This window comes from Pantherophis guttatus, chromosome 5 (assembly GCF_059756535.1).
Source record: "Pantherophis guttatus breed Tessera chromosome 5, ASM5975653v1, whole genome shotgun sequence".
NCBI lineage: Eukaryota > Metazoa > Chordata > Lepidosauria > Squamata > Colubridae > Pantherophis > Pantherophis guttatus.
In genome coordinates, this window is record NC_142067.1 from 91,905,669 (window position 1) to 91,926,492 (window position 20,824).

At 36.8% G+C, this 20,824-nt stretch overlaps 1 protein-coding gene and 1 pseudogene across 4 annotated transcripts in view; both read left to right on the forward strand.

Annotated features, from left to right (window-relative positions):
• Positions 1-3,398: 3,398 nt before the first annotated feature.
• The window catches only part of PPP2R3B (protein phosphatase 2 regulatory subunit B''beta), a 46,991-nt gene continuing 29,565 nt past the window's right edge, over positions 3,399-20,824 (forward strand). The window contains exons 1-3 of one of the 4 annotated variants that reach the window (XM_087895321.1): positions 3,463-3,593; positions 7,199-7,617; positions 18,694-19,006. In XM_087895321.1, coding sequence (XP_087751447.1) covers positions 18,860-19,006 — 147 coding nt within the window. In that variant the 5' untranslated portion in view covers positions 3,463-3,593; positions 7,199-7,617; positions 18,694-18,859. Of the gene's footprint in view, positions 3,594-7,198; positions 7,618-18,693; positions 19,007-20,824 lie in introns of those variants that run through there. The other 3 variants (XM_060686656.2, XM_034431415.3, XM_060686658.2) reach the window with 3 other exon arrangements.
• LOC117673784 (signal peptidase complex catalytic subunit SEC11A pseudogene) lies at positions 14,978-15,732 on the forward strand (annotated as a pseudogene).

Genomic DNA, 20,824 nt, shown 5'->3' on the forward strand with positions numbered 1-20,824 from the left:
CACTGTATGGTAAAAATTCTAGGTATGCAATAAATTGGAATAATTCATATGTTACACATAAATTTGTGGGGGAGAATTAATGCAGAAGAAATCAGTTTTGCATTAAAGCCAATATATAATTTGAAGCCTATATTGGTTCTACCAAAATGTGTTAAATAGATTTATAAATTTACTGTTAATTTTTTATGAAATAACCATGACATCCATTTTAAAGTTACTATACATCTCTTCTATGAGGTTGTGCTTTTAATTTTCCTGATTTTAGCACTACAGGTAGTCTTCGGCTTACAACCATTCATTTAGTGACCATTCAAAGTTACAATGGCAGAGAAAAAAGTGACTTATGACCGGTTTTCACACTTAACGACTGTTGCAGCATTCCATGGTCACATGGTCAAAATCTGGATGCTTGGCAACTGGTTCATATTTATGACAGTTGAGTTGCGGTGTCCTGGAGTCATGTGAACTTTTGCAACCTTATCACAAGCAAAGTCAATGGGGAAGTCAGAACCCACTTAACAACTGTCTTACTAACTTAACAATTGCAGTGATTCACTTAACAACTGTGGCAAGAAAGGTTGTAAAATGGGACAAAATTCACTTAACAACTGTCTCGCTTAACAACAGAAATTTGGGTCTCAATTATGGTCATAAGTCAAGGACTACTTGTATTACTGATTGTATACACTAACTTCAACTATGTGCCAGCATGCAAACCTCTCATTATGGACTCAACTTAACATTATTTAGTACCTTGTAACGTTAGCAAGTTCTTCCTTCTAATTAGATTAGGAAATTGGCTATTTTTCCAGCATTAAAGGCAACCAGACATAATTGCGCCTTTCTTCGATTTATCCTCTCATGATGATAAATAATTACTTTAAAAGGGCTGATAATTCTCTTCAAGAAAACATGGGCTCATAATGGAATCATTACCCTTCACAATTAAATAATCATAGCTTTAAAATTCTGAGATTTCATAAAATAATATGACATACCACAAAAGGTTAAATGACAATATACATAGTTGAAATATTTGTTACATTATTTAGCCCTGGACTGTCACAGCCTTTGAAACACAGGAATTGTGTTCATTGAACAAAACTTTTATTAAACTAAATTGACAATTTAACATTACATTTAAAAAAAAATACAAAAGTAAATTTCAATAACATACAAGACATTTCAAATAAGGAACTGAAGTAGCCTATATTGCTTATTCAGGGATCTAAATTGTAATGAAAGTTAGTTACATTTATGATGATCAAAATAAAAAAAGAATTGATTAGTTTAGCAAAAACTTTACATTTTGGGGGGATTTTTTAAAATAATATTTTTATTTATTTTTATTTTTTATTTTATTTCCAATTTATATACCGCCCTTCTCCCTGAGGACTCAGGGCGGTGTACAGCCAGAATTAAGAACATAAAATACAAATATTAAAAAACAGTTAATATATATATAAATTTGGCCCAAAAATTAAAAATCACAAACCAATTAAAACATTTAAAAATTTCTTCTTAAGCCAGCCCGGCTTGCTGGAAAAAGTGAGTTTTAAGGGCACAGCGGAAGGCACTGAGGTCATGGATTCTCCTTATCTCTGGGGGCAACTGATTCCAGAGGGTAGGTGCCCCCACAGAGAAGGCCCTCACCCTGGGGGTCACCAGCCTACATTGTTTGGCTGATGGCACCCCAAGGAGGCCCTCTCTGTGGGAGCGCACTGGTCGATGGATATATAGTAAATTGTGTGGGGGAAGATTTCATACAATATATTATAAGTGTGTCCACTTATAGTTCTCAGATGCTATGAAGGCAATTACAGGTTAGTATTTTGTTAAATAATGTCCCCAAACTTGTAATCTTTCAATCAATGAAGATTTTAGGATATATGAAGCCTGGACTACTTTGAAAAAGTTATTCTAGATTTTAAAAGGTGACAATGAAATATGTCAGTCCTCAACCTGGACCAGAGGCAAAATTGGACAAAATGATTCTCTATGTCTAATTTGTTTTCATCATTGAATCAAAATGATGAAATTGGAAAAAATGATATAATTTCATTAGCCTGGGGTTTTTTTCCATTTAGCACTAGATATAGTTAAGACTCTTTTTTGTGTATCTGTGTGTCACACGTTTTAGTTTTTATACTTGTTAAGTTGCTATTTTTTTTTTTATAATTTAAGGAATGTGTTTTTTTTTCTTCTTCTAGGATTTTTTTCTCTTGGGGTTTAATTTAGTAAAGAGTTTATTTCACCCAGAGGGACTTGAAGTCATGGTTTTTCTGGTTCTAGCCCGATGCCTTAGCCACTATACTAAACTAGCTTTTTTCTCATGTTACTTTTTTGATATATAATGCTACAAAGTAACAAGCAATGCTTTAAAAAAAAAACAAGGAATGTTTAAAAGCAATGCTTAAAAATGTTTAAAAGCACTACTTTTCAAGAAATGTTAGCTGTTAATATTTTTTAAGTTTAATGGGAATGTTTTAAAAACAAGTTCTGCAAGTTAACTCATTTCTAATATGAAATAGGCAGTCTTTGAGCTGATATCAAGGTTTATGGTACCAATTCAGACTCTCACTAAACCAATGTCTATTCTTTGAAATCTCAAATGTCTTGCTAAATCAATATTAATACACAAAGTCAAGTGTCTGAATCTGACTGTATGTTCATGGGCAAAATCACATCTCTGCCCATATGGAAGCCTCAAGCACAACTAAACGCAATACAATTGATGAAGGTAGGATGCTTCTTTTGGCCATGGAAGTGGCGCCAGGAATAATTTTCAAACAGAAAAATGGGACTTGTCCCTTTAAGGAGCTAGAGCAAAAAAGAAAAGACAAGCCTCTGCCCGTGAATGTGATGCTCCTTCTCGAGATTAACATAAAGAATGGCTCCGATTGAGAATCGATTTTGAAATTGAATAAATCAATTGAAGTTGATTTTATTCCAATGACTGAATTTGGATTTAAACATTAAGCATTTCTCCAGAGATCAGCGTGTTGGCTAACGTTCCTGGAAGAGTCAGCGGTATTAAACCAGGCTTTCAACTTACCAAATTACTGATTCCCTGGAGAAAAAAAATTACACAATTCTTTGCCACTGTTGTGTTTTTTTTTTTTCTGCAACATACGCCACGGTCTAGATTGTGTAAAATCATACTTTTGTGGTCACAAGTCCCCAAGGGCTAACGTTTGCAGAATTCAATCGCAGTGGTTATATACTGAATGACAAGGTTCTAATCTAGCAGGCAATTCAGCGTTGGCTGCACGAAGCCACCCATTTCCCGCACAACCTCCCCCAACTGCAGCAACTTTTCAAAATGCGCTTCTGTACATCCTCTGGCCACGCCTCCTTTCTTTCACCCACCAATTAGGAGGCACCAGGAGTGACGCGCTAACTCCAACGCTACCGTTGCGAAGCCCCGCCCCGTTTCTTCCTGGTGTTTCGCCCCCACCCGCCATCCCCGCTGCAGCTGCGGACGTTTCAGGCGGATGTTTGGTGTTTTTTTTGTTTGTTTTGTTTTGTGTTGAGGCCCGACGGAACGCGATTGGAGCTAAAACAGGACGCGTCCGGGAAAATCCGGATGTATGGTAATCCTATCTATAAACACTAACTGTGCTTTCTGGAACGAATAACGGGCTTTGGAGTCGCTCCAGCAGCCGAGTTGAGCTAACCGTTTGGGGAAGAGCTGCGTTTCAGCCACGATTCCACCAACTATTGTTGTTTTTTTTCTTTCAACCTGGGGAAAGTTTCCTCTTATTCACAGAAAGAGAAAATAGAAGGCCCAAAGTCTAGCTCTATTCCGCTTTTGAAGAAACCGCTAAGGGCTAAAAAAGAAATGAAATCCCCACGTGGACTTTTTTTTTTTTTTAGGATGGAGGAGGAAGGGGGATGCCCAGGGGTGGCAGGAGTTATTTGCAGGAGATTGAAGTAAATTTTCGGCTAGCAGCACTCCAGCTCCAGGATCCTCTCACTTAGGATGAGGGAAACGATATAGTAAAAGGCCTTTTTTAAAAAACAAAAACAAATATCACCCAGTAATTACAATCTATTCCAGTATATCTGGCCTAAGTAGCTGAGAAAACTGAGCTTTGGCAACGGACTGCCCAAATGTTTTACAAACACTAAATGTTCTTCTGAATGCTACCCAGAATAAGAGATATTAAAGTACAGGTAGTCCTCGACTTACAACATTTTGTTTAGTGACCGAAGTTACAATGGGGCTGAAAAAAGTGACTTATTACCATTTCTCACTCCTACGACCACTGCAGCCTCCCCATGGTCATTCAGATGCTTGGCAAATGAGTCATATTTATGACGGTTGCAGTATTCTGGGATCATGTGATCACTTTTTGTGAGCTTCTGACAAGCAAAGGCAGTGGGGAAGCCAGATTCGCTTAACAACCGTGTTACTAACTTAATTGCGGAGGTTCACTTAACAACTATGGCAAGAGGTGGTAAAATGGGGTAAAACACGCTTAACAAATGTCTCACTTAACAACAGAAATTTTGGGCTGAATTCTGATTATAGGTCGAGGACTACCTGTATTTGTTTGCACTGACTTTTAAAAATCCACACTGCTGTTGCTTCCCTTGCTTATGACCACCTGTTAAAAAGTTATCCTTAATGAGGAAAAGATATGGCTATGCGGTATATTGTTAACGTTAGAAACTCTTCATTGTACAAAACCTAATATGTACTTTGATCTATGCATTTATATCAAGTCAGGAAGAAACAAATTCAATGGGTTTTACTTCCAAATAAAAGGATATGGACTATAAATTTTGCCATTTTCTTACTAAAGTTGAATGAGGCTGAAGTCAAGTATATTTACTGTAAATGCGGTTCGCTCACACAGAGAAGGCCTCCTCAGGGTGCCGTCGGCCAGGCAGTGCCGGCTCGCGACCCCCAGGGGGAGTGCCTTCTCTGTAGCAGCACCTGCCCTCTGGAATGACCTGCCCCCTGAGATACGCACGATATCAGACCTCCGGACTTTTCGTCAGGCCCTGAAGACACACTTGTTCCATCTAGCTGGGCTGGCTTGATCCCATCCTCTCAGTTTTTAATTGAATTTCGGTTTTAATTGGGTTGTTTTAAAGTTGGGCCAAAATTATTTAATTGTTTTTTAAAATGTTTTTAAATTTTATATGCTAATGTTTTATCCTGGCTGTACACCGCCCTGAGTCCTGCAGGAGAAGGGCGGTATAGAAATATAATAAAATAAATAAATAAATAAATAAATAAATAAATAAATAAATAAATAAATAAATAAATAAATAATAATTCAAAAATGTTTCAGGCCACATGCAAGAACGTTACTGCTCAGCCATTCATAAAGGCATCCATAAATTTGTTTCAGATTTCCATATGAGTTTGGCATAAAGAATTACTTTAATAAGGTGTCTCCATAAATCTGGGTTCTGTTTTGTTTTGTTTTTTTCCCTAAGTTTGATTGAACATGGATATAGCTACTTGAAGTAGTAGAGGGATAATGTTGTATGTCTGTAATGTCTGAAGCAGTTCTTCTAAATTTTTCAAACTACAAACATAAGCTGATTAACTGAATACGCTTGTGTCTCTGGTTCATGTTTCATAAGACTTAGTTATACATAGCATTTTTTGACTTTACTAAGGTATGCCTTAAATCAGCAGTTTCCAACCTTTCTAGCAGCAAGGATCAGTTTTGAAAGAAAAAATGTCTTCCATGGACTGGGGGTGTATGGTTTCCACACATAACCTAGATCCTGCACATGTGCAGATGAAGCTTTGCTTGTTCGCCTTCTGCTTGTGCGGCCTAGTTCCTAACAGATCACAGACCGATCCCAGTCTGCAACTCAGGAGTTGGGGACCCCTGCCTTAAATAACTTTGTAGATTGATACATTTGGGACTTCATTAATTGTTTAATTCTAATTTATGGTGTTAATTTATATTGCACATTTCCAGATCAAATCCTATATCAAATCCTATATCTTCATTTTAAAATAAACCTAATAAAATGAATAATTGAAAAAAGTGGATTCTTCATATGGTTTTCTACACCTACAGTAGTGGCCAAAATTGTAGAAACCTTTTGGGAAAAGTGTATTTTCTAAAACTAGCTAATAACACCACTTTTTTTTGGAGTAAAAAATAAAATTATATATCAATGGAAAGGTAATTTAATCAAGAATGTAATGCAATAACTTTTATGAAGGATTTGCTATTAGAATAGCAGTTTCAATATAAAGAAAAGTGAAACACATAGAAAAAACGGGATATACAAAAATTATCACCATAGAAAAAACGGGATATACAAAAATTATCATACCAGTTAATACTTAGTTGGGTAACCTTTAGCATGAATTATGGCCTTACGTCCCATGGAGTGTACCAAGTCTTTTAGTTCCGCAGCTGTTATAATGTGAAACCAAGATTGAATGATTGCTTCTATTAACTGGGTTTTATTGCTGGGTCGCTTCTAACTAACAAGTTTCTTTAGTTAGCTCCATAGATTTTCAATTGGGTTAAGGCAGGGGTGGGCAACTGTGGCCCTTTTACAACCTGTGGACTTCAACTCCCAGAATTCCTGAGACAGCCAAGCTGTCTAGGAGTTGAAGTCCACAGGTTGTAAAAGTCCACAGGTTGTTCTGGGGGTTGAAGTCCACAGGTTGTAAAAGGGCCACAGTTGCCCGCCCCTGGGTTAAGGTGTGGGCTATTCCCAGTGGAATATGATTATCTTGAAACTCCAAAAAAAGTGGCATTATTAGCCATCAAACCTCAAAACTACACTTTTCCCAAAAGGTTTCCACAGTTTTGGCCACTACTGTAGGCTGTAAAAATACAAATACAAAATGGGAACAAGAGGTACAAGAAACATTGTTTGTTGATCATATGATATTTTGCAACTGAGATCTAGTATTTCAACATAAAATTGTTTTTCTTTCTCATATTCTAAATGTTCTATAAAAGCATACTGCTAACTTGTACCTCAATTGACAAATTATGGAGAGAAAGACTTTAACCTCCATGCTCTGTAATACCACAATCTAAAACATGTAAAACTGTTAATAACATCATATCTTCTTTTCTTTTTTTTTCTTTCCTTTTTTTTTTTTTTTTTTTTTTTGCATCTTTATATGATGGGTGGGCGGGTGGAGACAGACAGTTTTAATAATCTTAAATGAAATCTTTTTAACAGGCACTTTGTCTTTCAGGTGGAAATCTGTTTAATCTGATTTGAGAAGTTCATTATTTCTTTCAAGCAAAAAATAAATTAAGAAGAATCAAGATGCCAACTGAGAAAGTTTTACAGCCTGTACTAAAAATGAAAGTGGATGAGCTCTTTTTGTGCTGGTTGAGTGAAACAGCAACTCAAGTGATGCTCAAAGACTATTTAAGAAGTATAACCAGTGAAGAAAAGATTGAAATAGGTAGCGGTGATGCTGGGGACAATGAAAATATTCTTTCTCAAATTAACGTTGTCTCCAAACAAAGCTTGTTAGGCAGTCTGATGTCTCCTTTGAGTCCAACGAGCCCCCCTCACCTTTCCACTGCTCTTCCATTCAGTACCTCAACAAGTCCTAGGAGCTATTCTGGTATTCGAAGAAAGCGCAGATCTTCAAGTAGCAGAAATGTAAGTGGATTAATTATGTGATCAGTTACCAGATTAGATCAAATTTCTTGCAGTGTAACAAGAAGCTATTTTGATAGATTGGTATGTTGCTGCAGAAATGTTATTCTCAAAGATTTTCTTCAATTGAACTTCAGTTCTTTTAAGTTGTAGTAGATCAGGGAATTTAACAGTTGTGGCAATATTCAGAATGGCATGAAGCTGATAGCATTTCCTTTGTTCCTCCAATAATAGGGTAGTTATACCCTAAAATTTATTTTTGTATTTCACAACATTAATTTTGATGCATATTAGTTTGCTTCAGCTCTTAATGTTTGTTCCCTTCCTTTCTTCTCTCCAATGAATAGCATATCAGGCAACATTGATGGTGGAGACATTTAGACATTGCTTCATTAGTATCTTCTGTTTAAAGAAGTTATTTAAATTACATTCTTTTACTTATTAGCATATCTTGCATTCATGTAAGTCAATGCTTTTTAAACTGCAGAATCTAGAGTAATTTTACAATTTTATTTTTTTCTTACTGTAGCAAGCATATTTTATATCTCACTTGTCTTCTGGTTTAGAATATGAATTATCTTACTTTCATAAGCTGCAGTTCTGAAGCTTGACTATGGAATACTATTCAAATGAAGATGTGGTAAAGCTAAATGGTAATAATCACATATGTGTGTGTGTGTGTGTACACACACACACACACACACACATATGTGTGTGTGTGTGTGTGTGTGTGTGTGTGTGTGTGTAGGTCTTTGGTTATTCGGGTCTTCTCCCACGTAAAATTGGAAGTGTCTTGGCAACGTTTCGACGAAGTCTCATTCGTCATCTTCAGGCTGGTGTTCTCGGCTTCGTGCTCCTGGAAGCACGAAGCCGAGAACATCAGCCTGAAGATGACGAATGAGACTTCGTCGAAACGTCGCCAAGACACTTCCAATTTTACGTGGGAGAAGACCCGAATAACCAAAGACCTACATACAAACACCCGCGAAAACCTGAGAAAACATATATATATATATATATATATATATATATATATATATATATATATATATATATATATATATATATATACACACACACACACACACACACACACACACACACACACACACACACACACACACACACACACCGTGTTTCTCCAAAAAGAAAGCCAGGTCTTATTTTCTTTTGACCCCTCAAAAAACAGCTAGGCCTTCTTTTTGGAGGGTTCTAATTATTGACTCATCTCGTGGTGGCACCGATAGCCCCGCCAGCAGGAGCCCACTGCTGGCCCAGTTCTTCTGCGGCCACTTACCGCCACTCACACGCATCGCCCCGGCCTCCGTTTCACCTTTAGATGCCTGCCAGAAGGCATCTGCAGCCAATAAGAGATCGATCCGGATCTCTGTTATCAGCTGCAGATGCCTTCCGGCAGGCATCTGAAGGTGAAACACAGGCCAGGGCAATGAGTGCAAGTGATGGCAAGCGGCTGCAGAAAAAGCGGCCACAGAAGAAGCTGTCACAGAAGAAGGTGAGGCAAGTGTCAGGGTGTGCAAGGCCTGGTAAGTAAAGCAGCTCCACCACCCCCATCCCCACCCTAGCTTACTTTTTACCTGTGTGTCTCCCCCATCCCCTGCACTCCAGAGTGGGCAAGGTCTTAATTAGGGCTAATTTTGTGGGTGGGGCTTAATTTGATCGCATGCACTCAAAAACATGATAGGGCTTCTTTTCAAGATGGGTCGTCTTTTTGGAGAAACGTGCGTGTGTGGATTGATTGATTGTATTTGATGGGATGTCTACATTTCCATTAGCTTCATGTTGCCTTTTCCTGCAAAGTTTTCTATTAACTCCTTCTAGGATAACTTTGCACAGACTAGATCCACAGTAAATTTATAGTCATCTAAGTGCACATATATAAGTATTATCTTCATGTTAAGAATATTGTTTGATGACGGAACATCAAGAATAGTTTAAACTTTAATGCAAGGTAAAATAAAATTCACATACTGCATCATGGTTAATAGCACCCTGTATAGTGCTAATTTCAGTAGGTAAATTATAGGAGTTTATGAAAAAGCTAGTGGTAAAAATTAGTGAGATAGCATGGAGTTTAAATATTGCCAAGTTGAAATCTGGGGGTTGAACTCAGTCGAAATGAATAGGTTAAGAATTATGTTAAGAAAAAAAAAACAGAAGACATTACTGATTTTTATTCTGAAAGATTATGGCCATTAATAGTGACATTTCTAATCCACCTGCTGTATGAAGCATTATAATTAATAATAAATTATGCTCTGAAAAGAAAAAGTAAAATCTTTGTCTGATCTTAGTGGACTGAGCAGTCTAGAAAGTCTCCATTTATTAGATGAATGCAGGTGACAAATTGAATACTTGATAGGATATTTTACCATCTGGTTGTTTATATTTTAATATATGTTGTGCTTTTTTTCTGTCATGTGGACTTGTACAGAAGCATGTAAGTATAGACTAGACATAATGAAGAACTTCCTGACAGTTACAGCTACCAATCATTGAAATAGGTTATCCCATGAAGTGGTTTCTTTCCCTTCACCAGAGGTTTTCAAAGGATGAATAGTCATCTATTGGGAAAGATGTAATGAATACTGCAGTATGCAGGAGGCTGAACTAGATGACTCCTTATATTCCTTCAACTTTATGGTTTTGTTGACTATTGGAAGGCTTTTCTTTCAAAATTATAATGTATGCCAATAATTGTTTTCAAGGGGGGAAAAGGCATCAAATGCCTCTAGATAATAATTGTAATAATTGTAGAACATCTTTGCTCATTAACTTTGTTCTTCATAGCATGAAGAATAAAAAGACTAATGAAGATGATTACTGAAGAATGTAGCTGTAGTAATATACCACACAGGAGCCCAGCAAAAGCTATTAGCTAATTATATCTTGTATAAACATTAAAATGCCTTGTACAGTATGAGTAGGGGACAACAAGCTGTTTCCATTTATTTGTGACTTGGCATGTCCCACAGGTTGATTTAGTGCAAGCCATGAACAGTGGGTTGGCTGTGATATCAATAGCTTTTATGAGTGAGTCTTAGTGAGGGGTTGTACTGCTCTCATGGCAAAAGAAAGAATTGCAATAATTGTAAAATAAAAGCAGTAAGAAAAAAAAATGTTTGTTAAGCTTCCAAATATGTCAGTTCTCTATTGAAATAATATATGCACTTGTGAGGCACTTCCTATGTCAATATTTTTAATGTATCAAATTTATACACATAAAAGAGACATACAGTAGTGGCCAAAAGACTTGGTTCACTCCATGGGAAGACGTTGTAAGGCCATAATTCATGCTAAAGGTTACCCAACTAAGTATTAATTGACATGATAATTTTTGTATATCTCATTTTTTCTATAGTGATAATTTTTGTACATCTTGTTTTTTTATGTGTTTCGCTTTTCTTCTTTATACTGTAACTGCTATTCTAATAGCAAATCCTTCATAAAAGTTATTGCATTGCATTCTTGATTAAATTATCTTTCCATTGATATATAATTTTATGATACTACTCAACAAAAAAAAAAGTGGTGTTATTAGCTAGTTTTAGAGACTACACTTTTCCCAAAAGGTTTCCACAATTTTGGCCACTACTGTAGGTAGCAACAAAGCTAAAAACAGAATTAAAAACAAGTTTACACTGAGCTGTGGTGGCACAGCGGTTATAGTGCAGTACTGCAGGCTACTTCTGCTGACTTCTGATTGCCAGCAGTTTGGCAGTTCAAGTCCCACCGGCTCAAGGTTGACTGAGCCTTCCATCCTTTCGAAGTCGGTAAAATGAGGACACAGATAGTTGGAGGCAATATGCTGATTCTGTAAAACTGCTTAAAAAAGCACTGTGAAGCGGTATATTGCTGTACTATTGCTATTAAAAACTTCTAAAAAGCAGCGCGAGCACCTCAAGCCCTCAACCACATCTTAGTTTGCATGCCATTCTTAGACACCACCACCCCAATGCCTTTTGGCAGAGCCAAGTCTTGATCCTCTTCTGGAAGGACAGAAGAGTGGGGGCCACCTTACCTCTGGGGGCAAGAAATTCCATAGAGTAGAGACAACAATAGAGAAGGTTTTCTTCCTAGGCCTCACCAATCAAAATTCTTTAATTGATGGGTCCATAATATATCCTCTCTGCCTAGCCACGTGGGACATTCAGTGTAATTGGGACAAGATTCTTCAGGTAATTTGGTCTCATGTCATGAAGGGCTTTAAAGGTAATAACCAACATCTTGAATTCGACCTGGAAGCAAATTGGCATCCAGTGCAGCTCACATACCAGAGATATTATATGTGCAACCCAATATTGTTTCTGTTGCTGCATTCTGCACCAGCTTCAGTTTTTAAATAATCTTCAAGGTTTGTCCCATGAAGAGTGTATTTCTGTAGTCCGTAGGGGAGATGACCAGGATGTGAGTTTAACATAATCGAAAGGTTATATAATAAAGCACCACATAGGCAACCATATCTACCACCAAGCTATAGAGATAGATGTTTTCATAATATAAGAGCTGTCAAAATATATCCTCAAGCAGGGCTGATGACAAATGTTAAAAAGAGTCATAATAAAGGTCTTCTAATTAAGGTGGAAGAAGAGATGTTAAAGTGTAATTGTTACTATTGATGACAAAGCTATAGTAACCAAACATTACATATGAATTCCTTTATAGATCAGTGTCCCTAATACATTGGTTGATCATGGGCTTGGCTTTTTGAAACCCCACAGCAATCATAAGTTCCCAGGCAAAAGGATAAGACCTGATTTTTCTCTCTATTATCCTTTTCCAGACAGATCGAAAATCTTCTTGGAGAATTACAAGTACCAGGCTTGGCAAAGTAAATATTAATGACAGCTATTGATTGCTAATTAATTAGACCTTTTGAGTGTCAGATAAACAAAAGGCAGAAAATTAATAAATGACTGTATCTCACTTCTTCTCTACTGTGGTTGCACATGAAGTACATTTGAGATGCATCATTAGACAAGTAAAATAGTTCTCAAAAAATTAGATGTGACTTTTCTAATGGGATGCAATACTTACAGTTAACATAGCCAGGCACTGTTTCCATATTACATACCTTAAGTTCAAATGAGATGTGATGCCTGTCAGTTGCACAATGAAATCTAAGGTTAGCTATAACAGTAGCCTGATTGTTCTCAGGTATATATGTGTCCTCCAGGAACCAGACAGATCCTGGAAAAGCATGTCCTATTCTGTTTGGCAAGTATCCAACTGCCACTTTATCTATTTAATATCATAATTTTAATTTGTTGACAGATCTCCTGTTGTATAATTATTATCTCTAAGGGCTCTCTTCAACTCTGTCACCATAGATCGTCTTAGCTAGAATTTTGCCTGTCTGTCCATTCTGAGAGGAGAAAATATGCATAAGGTTTTTTGAAAGTCTCCATTCTGCTTCTACTAACCTCTGCTTTAGCCTTTTGGAAAAATCAGTATTGACTAAGCGTCCACAGTGTCATAGACAATCTTCCTTTTCCAGCATGACAAAAACTCTTTGTTAAAATCAAATCAGCCAGGGACCCAAAACTGAGAATTAGTCAGTTGCCAATTCCCACAAGTATTTCAAAAGTAACAATCCCAGATAGCATCTCATTAAAGAAGCACCAAAGAATCTGGAAAATAATTTTCAGAATTATTGAAGGCAGATTTCCCAGCAGTCTAAACTTATGTAAACACAGAACTGGAAGGTGTATAGCTTATTACTTTAGATTTAAACATTTTGGCCTTTTTGGCATTCGAAGAGAGGATATGAGGCCAATTTCAGGCTTTTTTACAGAAGTTTTATGGGTAAGAATGGGAACAGTTTACTTCTCAGAGGTATCCCACTCCTACTTCCACCCTTAAAATACTTTTTAAAAAGGGGCTGCAAAACTTCAGCCTCTTACCTTTCAGTGATGTCACTATCTTATACAGTTCTTTAAAAGTCAGAAGTCTCACTTGCAACCCATGACTTCTCAAATGTACACTCTTGTTTTATACTCTTGTGTTTTTGCCTATACACTGTGTTTTTGCAAATATTGTCTTTGAAAGTGATTCTCAAAGTCATTTATTTAGGCTTTGAGTATAAATTCCACTGAGAGAAGGCAGTTGGCCTATCTTTGTAGGTTGTGCTGGGCATTCATCCTTACAAATGTTCTGAATTTCTGGTGAGCTGAATTTAGAGCAGATGTTGAAATATATGCATGGCCTATAAGAAGCTGGTTTTGCATTCCAGGCTTTTATTCCCTAAATTGCAAGACTTCATGGAAATTACAGAAGAGAGTACATAAGGCATTGTTCCAAAGCTATAATTAAAGGGGGATTATTAACATGAGACACTCAGTTTTACACTGCAAATGTACATGTATCAATTTAGAAACAAGCTGCAATGACTTGACCAGAATTAGTTTTAAAGAGTTGGTGTAAAAGTGGTGTAAAAGTTTTATTGATAAGATATAACTTTCCAAAACCATGTCATTATGCTAATCTTCTGTAACCTATATTTTTCTCTCCTCTTCTCTCCTCCCTCTCTCTCATTATGGGATGAATTAATATAAACATATACTGATTCAAAAAGGAAGTCATAATAAGTGCCTATTATACTAATATAGGTAATGTACATTAAATAGATTCATGACTCAATTGCCCTTTGGAAAAGCCCTGTTTTTATTACTTCAGAAGACAGTAATAGTGAAAGAAACCAGATGTCCTTTAGGAAGCCATTCCAAAGGATCAGAGCAGCCACTGAAAAGGAACACCAGCAAGCCTTATTCCTCCACATTGCCCTACAATGGAGAACCACTAATAGTTTCTCCCAGGTAGATTAAACTGGGAAATAACTGCAGATAGCTAGGCACCAAGCCAAGTAACTCTTTATAGGTCCTCAATTTACAACCACAATCGAGACCAGAATTTCTGTTGCTAATCAAAGGGAGTTGTTAAGTGAGTCACACCTGATTTTATGAGGTTGATCTCTCCTGCCACCTCACCAATGACTGAGTGGAACTGTTCATCGAGAAAGAAACAGAACCACTGGACAGAGGACTCTTTGCAGGTGATCCAGAGGATACCATGGGACATTTCTAGAGTAGATAGTAAAATGAGCCATAAGGGCTTTGAAAACAATGCAATGATTTGTAGAGGTCAATGTGACTTTATTAGGAAAAAATATAATCAGACTAATGATCTTTTTCATTAGCTGAGTTCATCAATATGTTGTGAGAATGCTGTGGGCAGGATAAACATTGTCTTTTAAAAACATTTGACAGAGTTCCCCAGGACATTCTGTTTTAACAAGATAGTTAAATTGCATAACATAGATTCCCAGTTCATTTGCAAACAGCATTCATAAAGTGATCATCAGTGGTTTCTTCTCAAAGTCAAATGAGGTGTCAAGTAAGCAGGGTGAGACGGTCGGGGTCTTCCCGGCTGCAGCCACACCACGAACGCCGGGATGCTGTCACTGGACTTTCTGGACGATGTTCGGCGGATGAATAAGCGGCAGCTGTACTACCAGGTTCTGAACTTTGGGATGATCATTTCCCCAGCACTGATGATCTGGAAAGGGTTGATGGTGGCAACGGGCAGCGAGAATCCCATCGTCATTGTCCTGAGTGGCAGCATGGAGCCCGCCTTTCACAGAGGAGATCTCCTGTTCTTGACCAACCGCATTGAAGAGCCGATCAGAGTGGGGGAAATCGTGGTTTTTAGGATAGAAGGGAGGGAAATTCCAATCGTGCATCGGGTCCTGAAAATCCATGAAAAACAAAACGGCGACATCAAGTTTTTGACCAAAGGCGACAATAATGCAGTTGATGATCGAGGCTTATACAAACAAGGACAACATTGGTTGGAGAAGAAAGATGTGGTTGGAAGAGCAAGAGGGTTTGTGCCGTACATTGGAATAGTAACCATCCTAATGAACGATTACCCTAAATTCAAGTATATGGTCCTTTTCCTCCTGGGCTTTTCCTCCTCGTCCATCGAGAGTAACCCATCACTGGCGGAGGCAAAGACCACCCCCTCCGAGTAGGCTGGGATGTGAAGTGTGTCCATTTCGCTGCTTCTTAATCCGGATTTGGGCGTGGTTTTTTTTTGTTTTTTTGTTTTCTACGACTGCTGTGTCTTGGGCAGGTTAAAAAAAAGAGCCTTGATAGTACAGGGGTTTAGTGCACCCTGTAATTAACACAGCTGCCTGCAATTTCTGCTGGTTCGAATCTCTCCAAGGCTCAAGGTTGACTCAGCCTTCCATCCTTTCTAAGGTAGGTGAAATGAGGACCCAGTTTGTGGGGGCAATAAGCTGACTTTGTATAAAACATACAAAAGAATGAAGGCTATTGCTTAACGCATTGTAAGCCGCCCTGAGTCTCCGGAGAAGGGCGGCATATAAATCAAATTAAAAAAAAAAAAAAGTATTGGCTATATAAATTACTGTAATTTTTTTAAGGTGAGATGCTATTCTCCCTTGGTCCACCATGGTGACAAGGACTCCTACTTTTGGGATTGTTAACCCTTAATGTGACAGGCATCAAGGCTGGGTGGTGAGGAAGTTGTAACTTTCTTTTATATGTTCACAGAATGTTCCACCACAAGGAATCATTTGCAAGGGTTCATGGTCTTCACTGGCTGCTCAACAAATAATCAAAAACGTGGGAGAAGATCACTTTTCCCAACTACCACATGTAGCCTTATCTGATGATGGTGGGGGCTCTGTGTTATCCCTTGTCACATCTGAATAAATGTCTGAAAGTGATTTAAGATGTTAAACCCTAGTGGAGAAAAGCTGCGATATTCTTTCTGCAAAAGGCCTGTTAAAAGGGTAGAGATAAAATACAATCTGCCGTGCAGCAATAGCTTTCTGCCTTGTTTATAAAGTCCAGTTAATGAGCATAGATATTTTAAAAGACTGCAGCTCCATTAGGTACATTTTCTGTTCCACAGGTCAAAATGAACTATACCTCTTTAAGACTTTGTGTTAAAATGTAAATCATAACATTTATTTTGCGGATCAGATGTTTGCTTTTTGTTAAGTCCTTTCTATGTTACTCAATTCTTGCTTTTTACAAACATGGCAGGAACACGAACCAGATCCACTTTCCTAGATGTTTTATTCATAGGTCACATAACTTTCACCTCTCTTTCCATATACCGTTGCTAATTTGCTTGGGAGGTAAACTGTTCTTCCTGGCAAGGCTCCACCAATTAGGAAACTCTCAGCTGCCAGAATTTCAAAAGTATCTGTCCCAGCTATGCTTTTGGGCAGAGAGCACTGTTGGCAATTTGGACCAAATTGTAGTCACACTAAATGCAACTCCTTGGCTGGGTGATGTCCCCTGCATTCCACTTGATAGTAATCCTTCTGATCTCCATCAGCTGCCCAGGACTTTGCAACAGTTGCAGAACGGAGAAGTTAAAAAGTGACAGATACTAAAAATGAATATGAGAAAATAGCATCTCAGTTAGCTGTTGATTGCTTAAGCTATTTATTGAGTGTTATGCTCTTTGCTGACAAGGGAGAGGATGAACCAATGGGATTGGGCTAGCCCTGCTCCCTGGTTTAAAGTTGATCTCTATAGATGCGAACTGCTTCACATAGTATTTAAAGTAACTTTTCTACCTCTCATTTTTTTAACAGGCAAAAAGAAAATGCTGCTTGTATCACAGATAAAACTGTATGCATAGATTACCAAATAATATACTTTCATTTAGTTAATATACAAAATTCACATAAATAACAAAACGGAGCTAGTCACTAAAACAAAGTACAGTAAATATTATAATTCTTAGTGTTATATGAATCTGATGAAATTGGTTCTTCAGTCTAATTTTAAAGTTGATTGGAAAGAGATAAAGACTGTCATGGTTACCCATTTGTGGAAAGAGGAGTATGTGCTTCTCATCAATATTATTCTGGTTCTCCCTTTGGATTCTGATTCATGTGGTAATCAAAACCACAAATAAAAATTAGGCTATAGAAAAGAAGCATTTACATATAGACTTAATTTTCATTGGTAGATTTGAATCTTGTGGTTAATTAAGAAAGGATGGTCAACTTTTACTTTCCAGTTAGTTGTTTCTAACCACAGTTATTTGGTAAAATGAAAAATATATTCTGGACAAATTCTGTTAACTGACAAGACTAAAAAACGAGTATGTTTTACAGAAATATTTTTCCCTTGAGAAAATAATTGCAAACACCAAAAACTAAAGAAGCTCAAACTTATAAAATTAAACAACATTTTTGAATGGGTTGCTATTAGTCATAAGATATTAATATTTAATTTTATACTGGTCTTATAGTGAGGATGTAGATGATTTAGTTCAATTGACATGGCTGATCCTTATTCATACAATATTTCAGTTTTATTGCTTGTATAAAGTGAAGTAGATCTACTCTGGGTGAGGGAGAGCTTAGGCACTGATAAAATCTAGTCAATGCAATATTCCATATTAAATGTAAGCTTTCCAGAGATATTTCTTTTTAATTTAAGTGTGCAAGAAAAACAGTGTTTTATTAAGCCTCTGTTTATAGTTGTATTCTATAGGGACAGGAGGTAGACCAAAAAGTATGCTTTTGCTTTTTTACAAATGATGATAATCAAAAGTTGGTCAATATCAACCGTACTTGAAAATGAATTTAGATTTATTTATTTATTTTTTGTTGTATATATGCAGCTAACTTTCATAAGCAAAGTTATTCTGTTGTTGTGGGGCAAATAGGAGAAAAGTGTATTAGATATGTTTGCAGCTTTTAGTTATTTATAAAAATAATAAAGGCGGATACAAATAAATAAACATGTCTCTTGTATTTCAGTTTTTTAGGATATACAGTAAGAATATGTGAAAGACCTTTGCAAATTCCAAAAGGCCTCCAAACCTAATACTAAATAGACTACTCTGACACTGTTCCTTCTTCATTGTTTTTACTAAACCAGATATTTATTTTATTGACGGTTAAAAATGTCACTTTTATGAGAAACTCACTTATATACAATACTATTAAAACATTGGAATGTGTGAAGTAAGGGACAGGCTCCTAAGTTGCTTTCCTGTCTGTGTTTGCAGTCCTGGCAAGTTCCCTTTTAATGTATGGAGCAGGCTACGCTGAACTGGCTCTCAGAATAACACAGAAGTAAAACGCAGCTGCTACTTTAAGTGGCACTGTGTGATAATAGGACTCTGCTGTTTACTGGGACTCAAGAGCCCGGACTGGTGCACACACAAGCATTATATGAAATCTGAAAGCATGAGGATAAAGGAGATTTCTTTACGACAAGACCCTGATCTGCGAAAAGAATTGGCATTATTAGCTCGTGGATGTGATTTTGTTCTGCCTTCCAGATTCAAGAAGAGGCTCAAAGCTTTCCAACAAGTACAGGTTTGCTTTCTATTATGCATTTGGCTAGAGTATGCGTTTGGGGTTTTTGGAGGGGAGTAAAATTCCTGCTTTGACTGGAAACGAGATCCATGTGCCTTACTACTTAATGATTCAAACTCTGAAAAATCTGGAAAATGTTCAGCTTGGTATAAAAATGAATAAATATATGCCTAGATCAGAATAATTCTTAGAAAACTGCTTTAGTATTTCCCCTATTATTTTTTCATTATTTTTTTTTGCCTTCTGACATTTAGTGTGTCCAAAAATTGTGAAAAAATATAACCTGATCCGAGCAGGGCTTTTCTTTATTTCATATTTTATTGAGTAATTTACACATTTGAAAATAAATAATGCATTACGTGATGTTATTTGTACTGTAAAATGACATAAGGAAAAGTTATTTGAAACCTTTGAAAGGAAGGTTATAAGTGAGTGAACATTATTTTCTTATAGCAGAAATCATATGCTTCAGAAGTGTTGATTTATGATCATTATCTTCTGCATAGTATATTTAAGATCAAATAATAATATTTGTGACCAAATAGAACATCCTGAGAATAGAACTATTAACTGGCTACAGTGTGCAGTTCTTTAATTTCTTTCAACTTGCTTTTCTAATACCGGTATTTTGTCCATTTACCAATGAGGGAGTCTCTACAAGGAGATAGTTGGACAGAAGATTAAATTTTCTTTCTTAAAGCTGTAAATATAATTAAAGCATTGACTTCAGCTGATTGTTGTCAGTAGCAAAATGTTAAATCTGCAAATTATACAATTCACCATCACTTTTTTCCCCAGGTATGTAGTAAATACTGGTCTTGTAAATACTGTTTTTTTTCCAAGAATTTCTCCTGATCCCCTGATGCTCAGAAGTTGACTTTGAAATGTACGTGTTCATGCCTGCAGAGAATTTGCATAGTGTGGTAGATTCCGGAAGAGTCTAGTTTTTCCACTATATGCCTATGAATATATGGATTGTGCAAGGTCAATCAGAAAGAAGGAGTGATATCAATATAGCTGGGATATACACAATGACTCTTCAAAATATAATGATAGGCTCCCACAATCTGCTTTCCTTCTGAGATTTAGATACGGGCTGAAGGCTGAACAAAGACTTGAATTTCTCAAAGACTAGAATGTTCCCTCACCCCAAAATGGGTGAGAGTGAAAAATTATAAGCAAACAGGACATAACTGAAGTGTTCTGATTTGTGGGTTTTAAGTTTTCAATCCGCCCCCCTTTTTTTTTCCAAAAGAAAAAGAATGTTAAACTATTCTGTGGATTTTGTTGTTGTTGGTTTTGTCGTTGCAAAATTGTCCAACTTACTTTATATATAAAATCTATTGATTTAAATATATTCAACACAATGCACTTTCCACAATAATTTAATAATATGTTCTGGCACTCCGGAGACCAGTTGGAAAAGGCTAGATTAGGTCAGGCATCCAGTGAATTCTTCCTGGGGGGAAGATTTTACGCTATGCCCTCTTTTGCAGTCAAACTATCAGCTTCTCTCAGAATTGCTGCCTCTGTTTCAGATGCCATCGTATCTTTGCACAAAAGCTTCAACTCTTGTGAGACCGTTCATTTGAAATAGTATGAATAACTTTTTAAAGAAGAAAAGTTGTAACATTTTAAAATCCACATACAGTAGTATAAGAAGTTGAACTTAATTATTGGTGATTCCATTTAGTACAATGGCAATAATACAACAGAGAATTGTTTCCCTCTGGAATTTTTTTTTAACTTTCCTCTTTAGCAGAGTACACAGCACTTTTCAGTATTAACTTTTCCTTCTAACCACTTGAAGTTCTTTTG